Source organism: Macaca nemestrina, chromosome 10, assembly GCF_043159975.1.
Source record: "Macaca nemestrina isolate mMacNem1 chromosome 10, mMacNem.hap1, whole genome shotgun sequence".
Classification (NCBI taxonomy): Eukaryota; Metazoa; Chordata; class Mammalia; order Primates; family Cercopithecidae; genus Macaca; species Macaca nemestrina.
In genome coordinates this window covers 78761575-78780354 of record NC_092134.1, presented here as the reverse complement: position 1 = coordinate 78780354, position 18780 = coordinate 78761575, and the positions used below count along the sequence as shown (strand labels likewise).

The 18780-nt window shown below is 47.2% G+C and overlaps 2 protein-coding genes across 2 annotated transcripts; both read right to left on the bottom strand.

Moving 5' to 3' along the window:
* Positions 1-455: 455 nt before the first annotated feature.
* On the bottom strand, positions 456-4588 carry LOC105474215 (lacritin). Its single transcript, XM_011728701.2, has 5 exons — positions 4477-4588; positions 2843-2896; positions 1896-2033; positions 1387-1488; positions 456-598 (listed from the first exon to the last, which is right to left on the bottom strand). The coding sequence occupies exons 1-5, from the start codon at positions 4532-4534 to the stop codon at positions 537-539; spliced, it is 414 nt and encodes a 137-aa protein (XP_011727003.1). The 5' UTR covers positions 4535-4588; the 3' UTR covers positions 456-536.
* A 10116-nt stretch (positions 4589-14704) lies between these two features.
* Positions 14705-18536, bottom strand: LOC105474214 (dermcidin). Its single transcript, XM_011728700.2, has 5 exons — positions 18414-18536; positions 17339-17377; positions 15829-15930; positions 15395-15484; positions 14705-14748 (listed from the first exon to the last, which is right to left on the bottom strand). The coding sequence occupies exons 1-5, from the start codon at positions 18469-18471 to the stop codon at positions 14705-14707; spliced, it is 333 nt and encodes a 110-aa protein (XP_011727002.2). The 5' UTR covers positions 18472-18536.
* Between the last annotated feature and the right edge of the window lie 244 nt (positions 18537-18780).

The following is an 18780-nucleotide window of genomic DNA, read 5'->3' as shown; positions in this document are numbered from 1 at the left end:
TACTTTACTGTCTGACCTAATTAGCCATTGCCAGCCACTTTGGCCCAGTGTAGAATGTACGAGTAGAAGGCAGGAGAGATGAATTTCCGATAAAGGTACCAGAAAGTGGCTTTAGTATCAATGGCCCAGGCTTTGATTATTTTCAGGATGATAAATCCTGGTCCTTTGGAAGTTGATTTAATTTTTGGAAATGCTCAAATGTCACTAGGAGTAATGTGTGAAGAATAAGAGGTGGACGACAACTGGAGTGGCATTTGGACTCAAAGGAGGCTCAGCACATGTGGATGTGGCTCAAAGTGAATAAAAGGGCTTGTTAGAGGCTCTGCCTTCTAGGCAGGCTGTGACTGGCCAAGGGCCTGGGTCAGGACATCCTATGCCTTGTGTTGGTCCAGGGAGGGCTCTTCTCCCTGCCCTTCCTCCAGGGCCCATCCCATAGAGCACAGGCACACAGCAAGTTGGATGCTTTTGTTTTAATAACTCTGGGCTACAAGGGTATTTAAGGCTTTAAGACCAGTGATCCCATTCTTTTCAGCTTCTCATGCCCACGGTTTTGGCAGACCGAATTTCTTCAGTAATTTTTGTGCAAATTCATTTCCATCTAGAAGGAAAGATGAGACAAATGAGGCTTTTAGGACCCCAGGTGCCAGCTCCACTCCTTCCATTTCTTCTCAACTCCATCTTCTGCTTTCCAGACTTACTGAGACTCTGGAGAGGCTTACACAGAAGTTGGAGGGATTGAGATTAGATTCACCAGAGCCTGAAGGACCTACCCTCTTCCCCACCTTGGCAGGGGCAGGGGGCAAGAAGAACAGAAACAAGCAGCTCCACTGTGGGAAGGTTGGGGGTTAGACCCCAGGGGAATCAATATCAGACAACAAGGCACATTGAATCTATTCTTTCTTTTGAGACAGAGTCTTTCTCTGTCACCCAGGATGGAGTGTAGTGGCACGATCTTGGCTCACTGCAACCTCTGCCTCCTGGGCTTAGGTGATCCTCCCACCTTAGCCTCCCAAGTAGCTGGGACTACAGGCACACACCACCACGCCTGGCTAAGTTTTGTATTTTTTTTGTAGAGATGGCATATCGCCATGTTGCCCAGGCTGGTCTTGAACTCCTGGGCTCAAGCAATCCACCTGCCTTGGCCTCCCAAAATGCTGGGATCACAGGCGTGAACCACCGTGCCCAGCCAGCAATTTGAATCTGGGTGAGAAATTGGAAACATATGAAAGCACAAAGTGAGGGGTCTTCAACAGCAGGGGCTGTGGCAATTCCAAGTCTCATATGTGAGAGTGGAAATGGGGGCAAGTTCTCTCCCATCTCCCACCCCTGGATAGTGGGTGGTGAGTATTCTCATTCCCACAAAGCCTTGCCTTGGGATGCACTCACTTTCAATGAATTGTTTTCCACCTGCCAAGCCTCCAGGCACTCCTTTTCCTGCTCTTGCAAAGGCTTGTTCTGTTAGTAAGATACTTTTCTCCACTATGGATTCTAATTTTGGAGCAGAACAATCATATCAGCAGAAAATTCATCTCATTTAAAGAGAACTCTGCACTGCCCCGCCTGCACCCCGCCCCCCACCCGGCCCCCACTCCACCCAGGACATCATCCCTACACAAAGTCCTAAAGTGCAGAAGCTTTGCTGAGGGTTCCAGCACTTCTTTCATAGGAAGTTGTGTGAGCCAGGACAGAAACCATGTATAGTGCAGGCTGCAGCATCTACTATTGTGGAAATGTTGTGTGTGGGTGCAGTGCACAATCCCATTTGTGCCTTTGTGTTCAGGTGTTTGAGTCTACCTGCTTCTCACCAGGCTTATCTCTGGGCATGCAAGTGTGATGTGGGCCTGCAGCCAGAGATTTTTCTAGGTTGTTGATCTGGCATAGAGACAGAGACTTACTCAGGGGGTTTAGTTCCTGCCTGCTTGAGGTAACCTTGGCTGTCCCCTGAACTGCTGCCGACGTCTCCTGGGCTGTTGTGGTTGTCTCTGGGGGTGAAGCAGATGCTGCTGGATCTGAGATCTCTTCATTAGGCTTAGCTATGAATGCACAAATTGATTGATTTTAGCAAAGCCAAAATGTTTGTTTCTTTTGGAATGGGTAGCAGGGCCCCAGGATACCTAATGTGTGCTGGGTGCCAGAATACAGAAGTGATATGGCTTAAACCCTGCCCCCTTAAGGGAGATAGCATTTCTGCATGCTGTGTGTCTCTTGGAATGCAGTGGACAAGGTTGGGGAAGGATTTGGGCAAGGGGATGGTGAGAATCAGGGAGCACTTCATAGAGAAGCTGGATCTTGAAGGCAGGATGTTAGCGGGAAAGGATGTTCCAAAGGGGCTTCGCTGGGGGCAGGCAGCGAGGAAGAGGTCAGGCGAAGGCATGTGTGGGATAGGTGTGGGGAATGGAAACAAGTTCAGTTTAGCTGATGCGGGTGCGACATAAAAGAGAGTCATGGAAAACGGGGTTGGAAAATGAGGTTAGAGGCCTGATAACGGTTACCTTACCAAGGAATTGGGAGTAATGGGAGGTGTTTGCAGGTGAAGGTATTAACGCCATGTGAGACATTGCCCTTACCACTTAACCTCATGTTTCTCTCCCTTTTATTCACAATAACCTTTTCCCCATGCTCCCTATTGGCCTTGCCTCTCTGGGTCATCCTCTTTTGTCCTTAGCTTTGTGCCATTTCAACCCATGCTACCTTCTTTATTATATTACCTGCCCCTCCCCATTACCACCAAGCACAGAATCCAGATCTCCTCCCACTGGCTTCTTCTCCCAGCCACCACTCATGTCCCTAACTGTTAAACCTTCCCAACGAGGCCTAGGACAGGTGGGAGGGGAGGACTCACAGGTCCCAGCTTCCTGGGCAGGATCAGCATCCGTCGAGTCAGAGGAGGCATCTTCTGCAATGCAGGAAACACACCAGATGAGAGCAAGGACCGAACCGCACCCACCCGAACCACCCTCCCCTCCCAACCCCAAAGCTTATCACCTGGGAATGCTCATGGATAGAAGGGGAGGAATTTCCCTTTTGGTTGGACGTGCGCTTCCACCATATCAGTGCGTCTAGTGGGGCACTCTCTGATGTTTAACTCCTGTGGCTTTTGAAACAGGTTCCCCTCTGAGAAATGTAATGTCTCTTGGAACAGTGCCTTCCTCCTGACTGGCCCCTGGCTTGGGAGGCTTCCCTGAGGTGTCTGTCAGGGAGCTGGCCATGGTCAGAGGGGCTCAACCTCCTCTGTGGTGGAGGAGGACAGTATGTGGGGGTCATGGGGCCATGTTTGAGTGATTTCCAGGATTGAGACCCCAGCCCTGATTCCCTTTACTCTTTCAACACAACATTTATGCAAAACTCTGTGCCAAGAGATGGAGGGGCAGTGCTGAAGAGGGCAGACAAGTCCCCTGCCCTGACAGAGCTTACATCTGTCCTTTTACGGAATTATTTAATGACTGGTGTGACAGTGCTGGAAGGGAACATGCAGCCTGGTGCGAGAAGGGCACATGGGATCTGATTTGTTCCACATGTGCAGGGAAGCCCTTTTTGGGGGAATTGCATCTAAACTGAGATTTCCTAGATGAAAAATCATTGGCCAGGTGGCATTAGAGTTGGTTGGGTGAAGGGGCCAGGGAGAGGGAAGGCATTCCAGATGAGGAAAGAATACGAAGAAAGATCCTGATGTTCAAGGAACAGCAGGATCATCATGGCCCAAGTGGTGCTTCTGTGGATTCAAAAAGGCATCCCAGCTGGGCATGGTGCCTCACGCCTGTAATCCCAACACTTTGGGAGGCTGAGGCAGGCAGATCACCTGAGGTCAGGAGTTCGAGACCAACCTGGCCAACATGGTGAAACCCCATCTGTAATAAAAATACAAAATTAGCCGGGCTTGGTGGTGTGTGCCTGTAGTCCCAGCTACCCGGGAGGCTGAGGCAGGAGAATCAGTGGAACCCAGGAGGTGGAGGTTGCCGTGAGCCGAGATCACACCACTGCACTCCAGCCTGGGCAACAGAGGGAGACTCGGTCTCAACAACAACAACAACAATAACAACAACAACAACAACAAAACAGCATCCGTTCCTCCTAAGAGACACAGTCAGGGGCCAGGCTCACTGCTTGGCAAGTAGAGTGTGGGCCAGATTTTAGCTTCTACCACTCCTTGCCTGGGAACCCTCGTGTAGGGGACACCCTGCTCAACTACATGCAGTGGCCCAGAGGAACCGCAAGAAGCCAGTGTAGCTGAGCCTAGTGGGTAAACAATGGTGTGTGAGGAGATGAGCTGGGAGGGCAGGCAGAGGCCAGAGAGTTCTGGGTTCCCCTGGCCAGTGGGGTGCAGAGGCCACGTGTGGAGAACTGGGAGAGGAGTCACTTGCCGAGGCAGGGAAGCCAGAATAGCACTGAGAGAGGAGGAGAGGGGTGAAGGCAAGAGTGAGGGCCTCCTTGGCCTGGGAGGATTCTTGTGGGGTGCAGAGGAAAGGCCATACTCACCAGCATAGACCAGGGCCCCAGCCACAGCTGCCAAGAAGAGGAGAGTGGTGAATTTCATTCTTCGGGATGAGGAATGAGTATAACCACAGAATCTGCAGAGGGTCCGGGGAATAAGGATGCTGAAACTGCTGGGCCCTTTTAAGGATATCAAGGGCCAATGGGAACCAAGCTTGGAGAGGTGTGACTTCCACATCCTCCTCCCCTTCTTCCCCAGACTGTCACCTGCTAAGTCAACAAGGGCTAGCTTGGGCTGGTTGATACCTGGGAGTCTTGTAGGCAGGTCCTGGATGGGGGCCTTTCTCTATTAACTCCCAGCCATCCCTTTTCTTTCTCCCTCCTCCCTTCCCCACCATATCTGCCCTCTGGGTTCACACCCCAGGGCTCTCAGGGACAGTAGGCAGAGCACATTTCACTTGGGGAGTTTCTGGGATGTGTCTGTTGAGGGTTCTGGTAGAGAAATCTTAATCTCGTTATCTCTCCAGGAGAAGGTTGAGGGTTCAGGAGATTATGTTGTTCACCTTCTGTCCCAGTCTACATAGGACTCAGTGCAGGGTTTGAAGGTTTCCCCAAGCAAAGTGAGCCCCTTTCCCTGGGAGGCCACACCCAGAACACTTGAGGCCTGAGTTCCTGGCTACTTTCTCCCCGTGAGGGGATGGGTTTGAAGGCGCGTGTGCCTTCTCTGGAGTTGTTCTCTGTTCTTGACATTATCCAGCCCCTAAAAAGAACTCCTCCAGGCTCATATAGGCCTGTCCATCTCTACCTTCAGGCCTAATCAATGGGACCCCGCATTTCTGAGAGACTCTCCTGGTCAAAGCATGATGGTGGTTCACTGAAATTGGAGCTTGGTTCTCACTTCAAGTGGGGAGCTGACCCATGGTGTGAATAATCCAGAAAAGCAGATTATTCTAGAGAAGCTTCTCTTTGACTCGGGGTTTCTTCCTCTCCTGATCTGGGACTCTAGAGGTCTGGATTTTGAGTTCTGGCTTTGTCATATGAAAATGTTAGGATTTGAAAAGTTATAGGATTTTTATTTGTTTTCTAGGAGTTGTGGCTCCTGTGTACATCATAGTGGTGGAGATTAAGTGAGATAATATATGGCAAAGCATTTTTTTAGACAGCGAACTTCTATGGAGTTGTGTGGGGTTCTTGTGCCATCTTTCCAGGTAGGTTTTTGTCCAGGCTGGTGCTAAATGCTAAATATTAATAGAATGGGCCATGGAGCAGGAGCCAGCTGAGGGGCTGAAGGGTGGAGAATAAGGTGCTGGATGTCAATTTGTGACTTTCCCCTTGCTTGGTGTCGGCACTCACCCAGCCCCACGTGGGCTGACTCTGGAGGCTTCTCTGCTTCATGGTAGCTCTGAAGATGAGTGTGAGAAGGGCGTGTTGAAGAGTTTTCGACATAAGGGTGTTTTGGGTGCCAGAGTTTAGAGCATTAATCTTTTCGGGAGCTAAAGGAAGATAAAATTAATGGGGTGGGACATTAAAGCCTCGGCAATTACTACCTGCCTGAGGGTCTGGGTCTGGGAGCCTTGAAGGTGGTGGTGGCCTTACCTGGAATGGTGAAGGCTGAGGAATAAGAGAAAGTTTTGATGGCACCAGTGCCCTGGGTATATGCACATACGTGTGTGCACGTGTGTGTACACGGAGGAAGGAGAAGTCCTGCAGATCCCAAACAGATCTAGATCCTGAGCAGTCTCCATGAGCACATTAAAAAAGTCAACAGGAGCAAATTATGCTATTTGCACAAGACTTTTTTAAGAGGAAATGAGAACTTTGGCGTCAACACTAGAACTGTCACAGATCAGGGTCTTTCCAAATGTCACTGCATAGTCCTATCTTCTTCCAACACTTCCTCCTGGCCTCAGTAATTAAAGAGGCAAGCATCTACATAGAAAATTTTCGTTACTCTATAACAGGGCCCAGGAGAAATGTTACCCCAAATTACAGAGCCTGGGAAAGAATTGGGTGCATAGATTAGAGGAAAGAGGCGGACCTCATGGATATGGGTGAGGTGCTGCTCTGTGTGATGTTTTGTCTTCTAGGTTATCTGACCTCCTTGATGACTGTCAGTTTGCTGATCTGTGTGTTGTCTCATGGGCTGCTTGTTGTACCTCTCTCCCCTCTGCCTCATCCCTGCACTGGTCTGGAAGGATGCCTCTATGGGCTGTATCACCTGGGCTCCCATGCCCTCTAGCTTCGAGTTGAGTTTGGCCAATGGAAGACACGTGGGAGATGGGAGGATGGGAAGAGGGAGAGGTCAAGGTATTTGTTCCTCCTGCTCCCTCCCTTGCTTTGGCATGTGTGGTAGGATGACTTCAGAGATAGCTCCTGGTGAGGCCCACATCTTGGCATTGGTGCCCTGCTGTAATTTCCTCCGCTTAACTGAGCTGGGTCTCAAGATTCACTCTTAACAAATAGAAGATGGCAAAGTGATGAGGTAGTCACTTCTGAGACTATGACTTTAGTCTTGTTTACACACGCTCTGTCTCTGGATCTTCTCAGCTTGCTCTGATGAAGTGAATGGCCATGTGTGAGGCTGTCCTGTGGAGAAGCCAAAGTGGCAAGAAACTGAGGGCAGCCTCCAGCCTGTAGCCAGTAAGGAACCGAGGCCCTCAGTCCAGCTATCCGTGAGGAACTCAACTCTGCCAGCTACCACGTGATTGAGCTTGGAAGTGGGTCTTTCCTCAGCTGAGTTTTGAGGTGACTGCAGCCTTGACGATACCTTGACTGCAGCCTCATTAGAGACTCTGAGTCTGAGGGTGTGTCTACCTGAACTGCTGACCCATAGCACCTGTGGATAAGAAATGATGTGTGAAGTTACCAAATGTTTGAATAATTTTTACAGCCACAGATACTTAATGCAGCATGGTGTGGCAATGACTGTTTCTCTCTGACTGCAGATTCTGTCTGTCCCTGTTCCAGAGTGCCATCTCTTGGTGTCAGGTGACATTATTCACCCCCCAACCATGCTGCTTCAGACTTCCTGCTGTTGCTAGTCCTTACTTGAATCTCTGTAAATAATAGATACATTTTTCCTTAAAGAGTCTTAAAAAAAAAAAAAAAAAAAAGAGTCCTGAGAACCATAAACCACTGCTCAATGAAATAAAAGAGGACACAAACAAATGGAAGAACATTCCATGCTCATGGATAGGAATAATCTATACCATGAAAATGGCCATACTGCCCAAGGTAATTTTTTTTTTTTTTTTTTTTGAGACGGAGTCTTGCTCTGTCGCCCAGGCTGGAGTGCAGTGGCACAATCTCAGCTCACTGCAAGCCCCATCTCCTGGGTTCACGCCATTTTGCCTCAGCCTCCTGAGTAGCTGGTACTATAGGCACCTGCCACCACACCCAGCTAATTTTTTGTATTTTTAGTAGAGATGGGATTTCACTGTGGTCTCGATCTCCTGACCTTGTGATCCATCTGCCTCGGCCTCCCAAAGTGCTGGGATTACAGGCGTGAGCCACCTGCCCAAGATAATTTATAGATTCAATGCCATCCCTATCAAGCTACCAATGACTTTCTTCACAGAATTGGAAAAAACTACTTTAAAGTTTATATGGAACCAAAAAAGGGCCCGCATTGCGAAGACAATCTTAAGCAAAAAGAACAAAGCTGGAGGCATCACATTACCTGACTTCACACTATACTACAAGGTTACAGTAACCAAAACAGCATAGTACTGGTACCAAAACAGAAATATAGACCAATGGAACAGAACAGAGGCCTCAGAAATAACACCGCACATCTACAACCATCTGATCTTTGACAAACCTGACAAAAACAAGAAATGGGAAAAGGATTCCCTATTTAATAAATGGTGCTGGGAAAACTGGCTAGCCGTATGTAGAAAGCTGAAACTGGATCCTTTCCTTACACCTTATACAAAAATTAATTCAAGATGGATTAAAGACTTAAATGTTAGACTAAAACCGTAAAAACCCTAGAAGAAAACCTAGGCAATACCATTCAGGGCATAGGCATGGGCAAGGACTTCATGACTAAAACACCAAAAGCAACGGCAACAAAAACCAAAATAGACAAATGGGATCTAATTAAACTAAAGAGCTTCTGCACAGCAAAAGAAACTACCATCAGAGTGAACAGGCAACCTACAGAATGGGAGAAAATTTTTGTAACCTACCCATCTGACAAAGGGCTAATATCGAGAATCTACAAAGAACTTAAACAAATTTACAAGTAAAATAATCAAACGACCCCATCAAAAAGTGGGCAAAGGATATGAACAGACACTTTTCAAAAGAAGACATTTATGCAGGCAACAGACACAAGAAAAAATGCTCATCACCACTGGTCATCAGAGAAATGCAAATCAAAACCACAGTGAGATACCATCTCACACCAGTTAGAATGGCGATCATTAAAAAGTCAGGAAACAACAGGTGCTAGAGAGAATGTGGAGAAATAGGAATGCTTTTACATTGTTGGTGGGAGTGTAAACTAGCTCAACCATTGTGGAAGACAGTGTGGCAATTCCTCAAGGATCTAGAACTAGAAATACCATTTGACCCAATGATCCCATTACTGGCTATATACCCAAAGGATTATAAATCGTGCTACTATAAAGACACATGCACACATATATTTATTGTGGCACTATTCACAATAGCAAAGACTTGGAACCAACACAAATGTCCACAATGATAGACTGGGTTAAGAAAATGTGGCACATATACACCATGGAATACTATGCAGCCTTAAAAAAGGATGAGTTCATGTCCTTGTAGCGACATGGATGAAGCTGGAAACCATCATTCTGAGAAACTATCACAAGGACAGAAAACCAAACACCACAAGTTCTCACTCATAGGTGGGAATTGAACAATGAGAACACTTGGACACATGGTGGGGAACATCACACACCGGGGCCTATTGTGGGCTGGGGGGATGGGGGAGGGATAGCATTAGAAATACCTAATGTAAATGATGAGTTAATGGATGCAGCAAACCAACATGGCACATGTATACATGTGTAACAAAGCTGCACATTGTGCACATGTACCCGTGAACTTAAAGTATTTTATATATATATATGTGTGTGTATATATATGTGTGTGTGTGTGTATATATATGTGTGTGTGTGTGTATATATATATATGCCCTCCTGAGTGTGCCATCTGTTTTCTGCCTGGACCTCTCCACTGATACACCACTTCCTGTATGAACTGTGATGAATACCTTTTCCTCATTCCCTTCCCTGTGTGTTAGGCCGTGTTCTGGGGGCTGGTGGGGAAGCAGAGACTCCAAAGGGAGGAAGTGACATGGACTATTTAGGGTAGACCTGCTCCTGCATTGAGAACACAGGCATACGTTGATCTCCAAAGGTCATTCTACCCTGGCTGCTGTGCTCGACATGGCTCGTCTTCTCTGCAAAGCCCTGTGTCCTGCACAAGCTCTGTCACACTCCTCTGATGCCTCTGATCTTCTTCCACCATGGCCATTGGGGAGGTGTAAAGACAAAGCAATAGAGTGAAATTTTTAAAAATGTGAATTCTGTTTCTTTAACATACATACAGCATGTAGTACATGCCAAGCACTATTCTCAGAGCTTTATCCATTTTAATCTCATTTAATCCTCCTAACAACCCAATGAGATAAAGTACTATTAATACTCTTACTTTCTAGATAAGCAGACTAAGTCTAAGGCAGTTTAAGATGCTGGCCTATGATGGCACAGCTAGTGAGTGGCAGAGCTGGATTTCAACGTGGGCTTCTTAGCTTCAGAGTCTGTGCTGTCAACCACAACTCCTTGCTGGAATACTAAATTCCATTTTAAAGTAAATATGAGGCCTCTCTAATGTTAAGTTTCTCTAGTTTTAACTAATTGGTACCTGTATTCGTTAGGTTTCTCCAGTGAAATAGTACTAATTGGATATGCGTGTATTTGTATATATATATGTATTTATATATAGTGTGAATATTTATAGACACACAGACACACACATATATAGAAAGAGATTGAGGCAGAGAGAGACAGAGAGAGAGAAAGAGAGAGAGGTTGATTTATGTTAAAAAATTGGTTCATGTGATTATGGAGGCTGGCAAGTCCAAAAGCTGTCGTTCAGGTCTGAAGGGTGCCAGGCTGAAGACCCAGGAAATAGCTGATGTTGTGGTTCAAGTCTGAAGGCCACCTTCTGGTAGAAGTGTTTCTTGCTCAGGGAGGTCCATCTTTTGTTCTATTCAGCCCTCACCTGACTGGATGAGGCCCATCTTCAATTATGAAGGGCAATCTGCCTTACTCAAGGTCTACCAATTTAAATGTTAATCTCATCCAAGAACACCCTCACAAAAACATCAGAATAATGTTTGACTACATATCTGGGCATTGTGGCCCAACAAAGTTGACATGTAAAATTAACTAGGACAGTACCCTTCAGTATTTTGATCTTGGTGACCACATATCTGGGCATTGTGGCCCAGCAAAGTTGACATATAAAATTAACTAGGACAGTACCCTTCAGCATTTTGATCTTGGAAGATTTAGTGCACATCAACTGGGCCCAGAGAAAAAAAAAAGACATGTTGTGTGCATCTTTGGAAAACTTTTTCCAGATCTTAAGGGGAAGGATTTTTTTTTTTTTTAATCTCTAGTTTCACAGGAGTAAGGGGTAAGCTCCAGGAAGCTGTGGAAGAGTCCACAAAGACCAATAAGCGGGCCCTCTTCCTGCCTGTGGTCTAAGCAAAAAGGATTCTCATGGCTCCTATGGGGTCTAGCTACCTCATCTGGCAATGTCCAGAAAAGGACTTGGGGGTCAAAGGCCAGGGCTAAGGGTTGCAAATTTCAATGCCTACAAGAATCAAGCAGGTACCATTAATGAGCCAGGCAGTCCAGGTACAAGGCAAACAGCAGCATACGTGCGATGATAAATAGTAATTGTCCTTCCCTTTCAGGTGTTGGAAATCAGGAGGAAGTGGTTGAGTTGGAGCAAACTGGAGTGTGCCTGCCCTTTGTAAAGTGGTCAGCTGCCTCTGCCTTGAGCTGATGGCTGCAGACATTCAATTCTTCAAGGAAAATTGGAAATCTGGATTCTCTTGTAAAACTCCTGATTTTCTTATTATTTCTGAACATTTCATTTAATAGTTTTACTTTGTAGTATTTTAAAATTAATTAATTTAAAAATTGACAAATGAAAATTGTGTATATTTATCACATATAATGTGATGCTTTGAAATATGTGTGCATTGTGGAACAGCTAAATCAAGCTAATTAACATATGCATTACCTACTTTTTGTTTCGAAATAACTTCAGACTTACAGAGGATTTGTAAAAATAGTACAAAGAATTTTCACATCCTCTTTCTAGATCCACTGGGGACTTGAGCTCCCAAATGTCAACATTTAATTGTGCTTGCTTTATCATGCTCTACCTTTGTTTCTGTCTCTGCTTTTTCCTTAACATTTTGAGAACTGGATTTGAATTTTTAATATACATAACAGAAGACCCCTTTAGAAATGGCTGTCCTTGATCTTTTTTTTTTTTTTTTTGAGGTGGAGTCTTACTCTGTCACCCAGGCTAGAGTGCAATGGAGAGATCTCAGCTCACTGCAACCTCCGCCTCCCAGGTTCAAGTGATTCTCCTGCCTCGGCCTTCTGAGTAGCTGGAATTACAGGCAGATGCCACCATGCCCGGTTGATTCTTTTTGTATTTTTAGTAGAGTTGGGGTTTCACCATGTTGGCTAGGCTGGTATCGAACTCCTGAGCTCAGGCAATCTACCCACCTCGGCCTCCTAGAGTACTGGGATTACAGGCATGAGCCACTGTGCACGGCCCCTTGATCATCATTATGATGACAAATCCTGATGCTTGTGGGTTTATTTTTAGAAACAATATTTTCTTGAATAGGCAGGACTTAGTGGAGTTTGTTTTTCTTCAAACAGTGCTCCCAAATATGTATAGTCCCCGACTTAACAACGTTTTAACTTTACGTCAGTGAGAAAACAATACACATTCAGTAGACATACTTCTAGTACCCATAAAAGCATTCTGTTTTTCACTGTCATTGTGGTTTTCAATAAATTACATGAGCTATTCAACACTATTAGAAAATAGGCTTTGTGTTAGATGATTTTGCCCAGTTTTAGGTGAATGTAAGTGTTCTGAGCTCTTGTAAGGTAGGCAAGACTAAGCTATGATGTTCAGTAGATTAGGTATATTAAATGTAGTTTTAACTTATATTTTCAACTTATGATGGATTTATCAGGCTGTAACCCCATCCTAAATTGAGGGGCATCTTATATGTGTTGTTAAATCTCCCTTTCCCATTTATTCATGACAGATTTAGAGGATTCCATGTGTTCTAGTTCCTTGTGGTTGTTGAGAATCCATCCAGTTTAAAATCTTACCTTCCTTTCCTCTCCCCAGCATATGCTTCACTGGAGAGACATGAAAAGGGGTGGGGTCTGGTTCTGGATCTCAGGGGTGGTGGGATGGGAAAGACAGAGATCTTTGAAGGTCACTGATCACAGTCAATGAGGGAGAAATCCTGATCTCCTGGCTTGGTCTACATTCTTCTGCTCCTCTGGAGGCCTCCACTGATGCAGGGTGTGGCGGTCACCAGATAAATGGTGGTTAGCTTCACTCCAGCCCTGCCATTGCTGTGGAACCCCTCAAAGAGTGACAGTTCCCTTAGGCCAGTGGCCCATACTCTCAACCCTCTCACCAGGTGCTGCCTCCTCCCATCCAGCCTGGAAGCCCCCCGTACAGCTTCTTGGCTTTCGGTCCTTCTTCTAAATGTACTCATGAGAGCAATGGGAATCCTAAGTTCTCTTCTTTGCTCTTCAGTGGCCTCAGGAGCCTGGGATGAGAGTGTCTTCTTGCATCTCTTCCATGAGCTACCATGAAAAACTTCTTGTTTCTAGAAATGTCAGATGATAAACAGGTACCTGCCTTTTTGTTCACTTTCCCCTGTGGCAGAAGTTGCTACAGAGATATAAACATTCATTCTGATCATCTTACTGCTAGGCATTTCCAGTCCTTGCAGTTAGGTGTGGCCATGGGGAGTGGGTTCTTGTATTACTTGCTAGTATAGCTCATACAAACCTCCAAGCAATCTGTTCCATGCTCCTTCCCCCTTTCTGTAGTTGGAATGGTGATAAAGATGACAGAATGATCTTGAAGCTAGATATTGAAGATGGCAGGGTTGCTGACATCCTGGAATCCTTAAATGACTCTGTGGAGAAGACAGACTATTGCTTCTTGCCCCCAAATCTGGAGCAAACCACCTTGACTTGTATATGTTTGTGCAATTATATCTTGGATTATTGTTTATAGTAGATTAGCCTTCCCTAATTAATATAATCTTGATACCTGGGGACATGGCTTTCTCAAGAGCTGTCCTACTATGCTCCAGTCTGGGCAGCTTCAGGTCAGTCTAGAGGGTGCATTCAGCTGGGGGTGAGAGGTTGGTGGGGGAGATGCCTGTCTCCTCCTGGACTGGAACCTTCAATCTAGGAGTGATTTCCACAGCCCTTCACTTGACTTGAAGGATAGAAGAAGCATCTCCCTCCCTTCTTCCATGGAGGTGTTCAAGAAAAATCTCTTTGCCATGAGCACTGCGTTCCTCACAGAGCCAGTGATCCTGATGATTCCACTTTTCTCCTTCTGCACAGGGCAGAGAATGATAGTCCTGTGGTTGATTGGGATCGGGCTGGCTTTTCTAGCTCTAAGGAAGTCCCAGGGTGGTGGGCAGGCTCCAGATGTCAGAAGTTCTCCATGGAATGTGGGGTATTTGGGGTCTATGATTCTAGCTGTGGGTCCTAGAGCCAAAGTCAAGGCAATGGGAAAAGTCCCACTCAACACTGATGCATAGTAAAATGGCATTGGGCAGGCAGAGTGAGGGATAAGGAGGCAACCAGTTTGCGACTTGAGGCTTAGACCCTGCAGATATGGGTGAGGGGCTGGGCATGAATCAAAGAACTTGCTGGAACTATGCTTTCTGGGAAGGCTGGGTCTGGAAGCTGTGTTTTGGGAGGAAGGGCCAGGGTGCGAACTGAAGCCTCATAGGGTGCTCCTCCAACCTCTTGGGCTCCTGGCCACGTTTCTTACCCCATCTCTTTTTAAGGAAAACATACACATACTCCAAGTATTACAGATGCTTTCAGTTTAATAGCTGTTTTTTAATTTTTTTTTTTTTTTTTTTTAGGTTTTGGGCTGAAGACTTAAAGCCCGCTGCTCCTGGGCATCATTTCTCAGCCTCTCCTTACAGCTATAGTACTGAGTCAAGGACGTCTTTAACGTCATGGACGGCTCCTAGGACAGCCACAGAAAAAACGGGGTAAAGGGGTAGGAAGACAAAAGGAAGGGAAAGAGAGCCAGGGAATTGGGGAAGGAGAGGGAGGTGGAGGGGGAGGGAGAAAGAAGGGGAGGGGGAGGGAAAGAGAAGGGGAGGGGGAGAGGGAGGAAAGCGGGAGGGGGAGGTGGAAGGAGAGGAATGGGGAAGGGGAGGGAGAGGAAGGGGAGGGGTAGGGAGGGGAAGGGGGAGTGGAAGGGGTAGGGAAGAGAATATTAATAAGGATTCCAAGGCCCCAGGCACCAGCTCCACCCCTTCCATTCCTCCTCAACTCTGTCTTTTGCTTTCCAAACTCACTGAGGCCTGGAGGGGCTTACACAGAAGTCAGAGGGATGGAGGTCAGATTCATTGGAGCCCCAAAGACCTACCCTCTTCCCCACCTTGGCAGGGGCAGGGGGCAAGAGCAATAAAAAAAAAGCAAGTTAGACCCCAGGGAGTGTCAATATCAGACAAGAATGGCCATTTAAGTCCAGATGAGGAATTGGTGACATATGAAAGCACAAAGTGAGGGGTCTTCAACGGGGGGCGGGGCTGTGGCAGTTTCAGATCTCATGCAAGGAGTGGAGACCAAGGCTGGTCCTGAGGGAGGAGTGGGGACATACTCACCTTTACCCACACTTTCTAGATCTTCAACTGCATCTTTTCCTAGGTTTCCGAGTCCCCCCAGAGTGTTTTTTGCTCCCTCTAGGCCTTTTTCTAGGGTGGATTCAGAAAAGAAGAGGTCATAGAAGCAGAAAAACTACTTCCTTTGTAGGAGAGCTCCTCCGCTTCCTAGGCACCATGGGCACCCCTAAGGTGAAGTGGTTTTGCTGAGGGAACCAACTTCTCTGTCATGGGAAGGTCGGTAAGCCAGTATTAGCTGCAAAACCTATGGCCCAGAAACCCTGTGTGTAGAAGCAGGTGTGCACCCCCAACCCCTCCCTAGGAATATGGGTGTAGCTGTGTCCCTGTGCTTGTGCCTGTGAGTGCAGACTGGCCCCCAGATATCTTGCTGTTTCATGCATCAGAATTCTATACCAGGCATTGGCAAAGAGACTTACCCAGAAGGCTGGCTCTCTGCTTCCTTGGCTTTGGTGCCTGTCTGGCTAACCCTGGGTCTTCACCTGCATTTTCCTTTCGAGCTGCTGATGCCTCATGGGAAGCTGCAAGGGTGACGGAGTGAGAGGAATAATAGCTACCTCCACTCTTTCCACCCTGGTTGGGGAGCAGGTGGTGCTTTTACCCCCTGAAGGTCTGGCTTGAGGATAGCTCCCTCTCTCCCAATTCCTCTAGAGCTTGACTTTCATAATGTGTTAGGTTTTTTAGCACCCCTCAAGCTTTTTCCTGCTGCCTCCAAGACTTTTCCTGCTCCTCCAGGGCCTTTTTCTAGAGTAGGTTATGGTTCAGGGAAAAGTAAAGTCATGTTGGCAGAAAGATCACCTTAAAGAGACTCCCCCTAGTTTTCATTCCGTATACCAGCCACCTAGTGTGAGGAGGTTTTGCAGAGGGCACTAGCTTCTCTCTTCTAGGCAGGTTGGTGGATGAGCACAGAAATTTGGCAGTCTCTGAGGGGGACTTCTGCATCTATAAAAAATCCATTTGTTTATCTGGAGAATCAAAACTTCTCTTATCGCACTGGTGCAAAACGCAGCAGGGGCATCTGAGAAGAGACCAAGGTGCCTGGTGTTCCCTCTGGGCTGTATGTGAGAAGGCAGGGAGGGCAGCCGTGTGCTGTGGTTGGGGCTTGCAGTGCGGTGAAGATGTGCAGAAATACAGTTTATCTTTCTGCCATTAATTATCCAGAGTGTGTACATGGCTGGGGAAGTAGAAATGAATGAGAATTAGATCCCTCTCTCAGGGGCTTACAGTCTAGGAAAAGAGACAGAACTGCTATATACCGGAAGCCCAGAAGAGCGAGGGATGAAAGGAGAGACTGGGACAGAGGCACCACATCCACCAGGCAGGGAGGGCTTCAGAGAGCAGCTGGGACTTGAAGCTTGTTAGAGCATGGACAGGTAGGGGTTGAAAAGGCACCTGGGAAGAGGAACGTTGGGTAGTAGAAAGTTACTCATGTTGGCCGATGAAACAAATGTATAACATTTGATGTGGAGAATGCAAGCAGTGGAGCCTAGGGAAATTACGTTTGAAAAGTACCCTGGATCTAGATCATGGATTCCCTGAATGTCAGGCTAGGAGGTGAAAGCTTTGTGATGGGAAATGGGAACCACATGAAAGGTTTTGAATTGAAATTGTTGGTGAGGGTGGGGCAGATGAAAACCTCTGAACCCATCTAATGTGAAGTTCCTCCTCTTGCTCAAGAAAAGTTTTCCTTTCTTTCCCATTTTTCTTACTCCACTTCTACTTCCAGAGAGGGCTACCCTTTCCCCCATGCTCTGTCCTTCTCCAGTGCATGAGTCTCTCAGGAAGTCTCCCTTTTCCATGTCTCCTAAAGGTCGGCCTCCCAACTTTCCTTCCCCTGAACCCTTCTGCTTCTCTGACTTCCTCCGCTCATATCCCCAGTCATTAACTCTCCCACCCGGGACTGGGGCAGGAGGAAGAGGAAGGACTCACGGTTCCCCGATCCTGGGGCAGAGGCAGCCTCTGGGTCATCTGCAAAGGAGGGAACAGTGACCATGTCAAGTAGGGTACAGTTGCAGGAGCTATATCCAGCCAGGGCTGCCTAGAGTTCCCAGGCCTCTAATCTCAGGAGCGTGGCAGTGGCCAGACAGGAGAGAAATCTCTGCTACACAAGGGGCCCATTAGAAATGCTTTTTGGTATCTCAACCAAATCCCTCTCTCTGTTATCCTCCCCAGATCTGGACTACTCAGAACATCCTTATGGAAATGGAATCATTCTCTGACTCTCTTCTATGTCTTAGATGTCCAAGTTATGAAGGGGCATGACCATGAGGGCATGATCACAGCACCTGCCCTAGTGACAGGGCAGGACTTGTTTTGATTGTCACCTGATAGAAGGACCTCAGAAGGACCTTCCCTCCATTTCTTTATTCTTCCAACAGCATGAATGAAGCGCGCATTATGCACCAGACATGGTGTTAGAGGCTGGAGATACAGCTATGGGGAAGACAGTGTTTGCTCGGGGAAGCTGACACTCAATGGGGGATTTGGAGGCATTAACATAATTACATAAGCAATTGTTTAATTACATTTGTGATAGTGCTAGGAAGGAAAAATATAGGAGGGAAGAAAAATGAAAAACAGGGACCAAAATGATTCTGGGGCTTCAGCAAGGCAGCTGTGAGGAAATACATGGACAGAGAGAGCTAGCGGGGCAGACACTTGGAAATTGAGTAGGAGTGAGGTTGACATGGGTGGGTGAAATAATGGGCAGGGGAAAAGACAAGAGGATGAGCAAAAGTCTTGGCAGTGGGAAATGGCTTGGTTCATTGAGGGGAAAAAGAATGCCAGAGTGGGCCAATCGCAGACTGAGAGGAGAGGCAGTGCAGAGCCAGGCTGGGGCCACAGGGCTCCTGGCTTCCTCTGACCACAGGGTCCCTGTGTGGAGAACCCAGTGGGAGGCAGACTTGGGTGAACTGCCTCTGGTGAGGAGGGGAAGGGGAAATGAAGGCAGGGCCCAGCCTTCTGGGGACTATATGGTTGGGTGTCGGGGAAGAGCCATACTCACAGGCACAGACCAGGGCTCCTGCCAGAGCTGCCAGGAAGAGGAGACTCATGAACCTCATGCTTCTGTGTGCTAGAGCGGGTATGCCACCAAATCCTTGGAGATCTTGGGATCTAAGGTGTCGAGACTGCCTCTCTGGGCCTCTTTTAAGCATGACAGGGACCAATGGGAGCCAGTCTTCCAGTGGTGTGTTCTCCTCCTCCTCTTCTCCCACCTCAGAGCCACCTGTTAAGTCAACAAGGGCTGGCTGGGGCTTGCTAGTGCCCGCCTTCCCTGCAGGTAGGTCCTGGACAGCAGCTCTGGAGTTGGCACTGTCCTGACTTGCATCCTTTGCCTGCCTCTCCCCTTCCCATCTTGCTTGTCCCAGGAC

Coding starts and splice junctions, on each gene's coding strand:
- LOC105474215 (XM_011728701.2), bottom strand. CDS start 4,534: ATGAAATTCACCACTCTCCTCTTCTTGGCAGCTGTGGCTGGGGCCCTG. Junction 2,897..4,476: donor TGGGGCCCTGGTCTATGCTG/GTGAGTATGGCC, acceptor CCTGCATTGCAG/AAGATGCCTCCTCTGACTCG. Junction 599..1,386: donor TGGAAAACAATTCATTGAAA/GTGAGTGCATCC, acceptor CTTTCCTTCTAG/ATGGAAATGAATTTGCACAA.
- LOC105474214 (XM_011728700.2), bottom strand. CDS start 18,471: ATGAGGTTCATGAGTCTCCTCTTCCTGGCAGCTCTGGCAGGAGCCCTG. Junction 17,378..18,413: donor AGGAGCCCTGGTCTGTGCCT/GTGAGTATGGCT, acceptor CCTCCTTTGCAG/ATGACCCAGAGGCTGCCTCT. Junction 15,931..17,338: donor TGCCCCAGGATCGGGGAACC/GTGAGTCCTTCC, acceptor TCACCCTTGCAG/CTTCCCATGAGGCATCAGCA.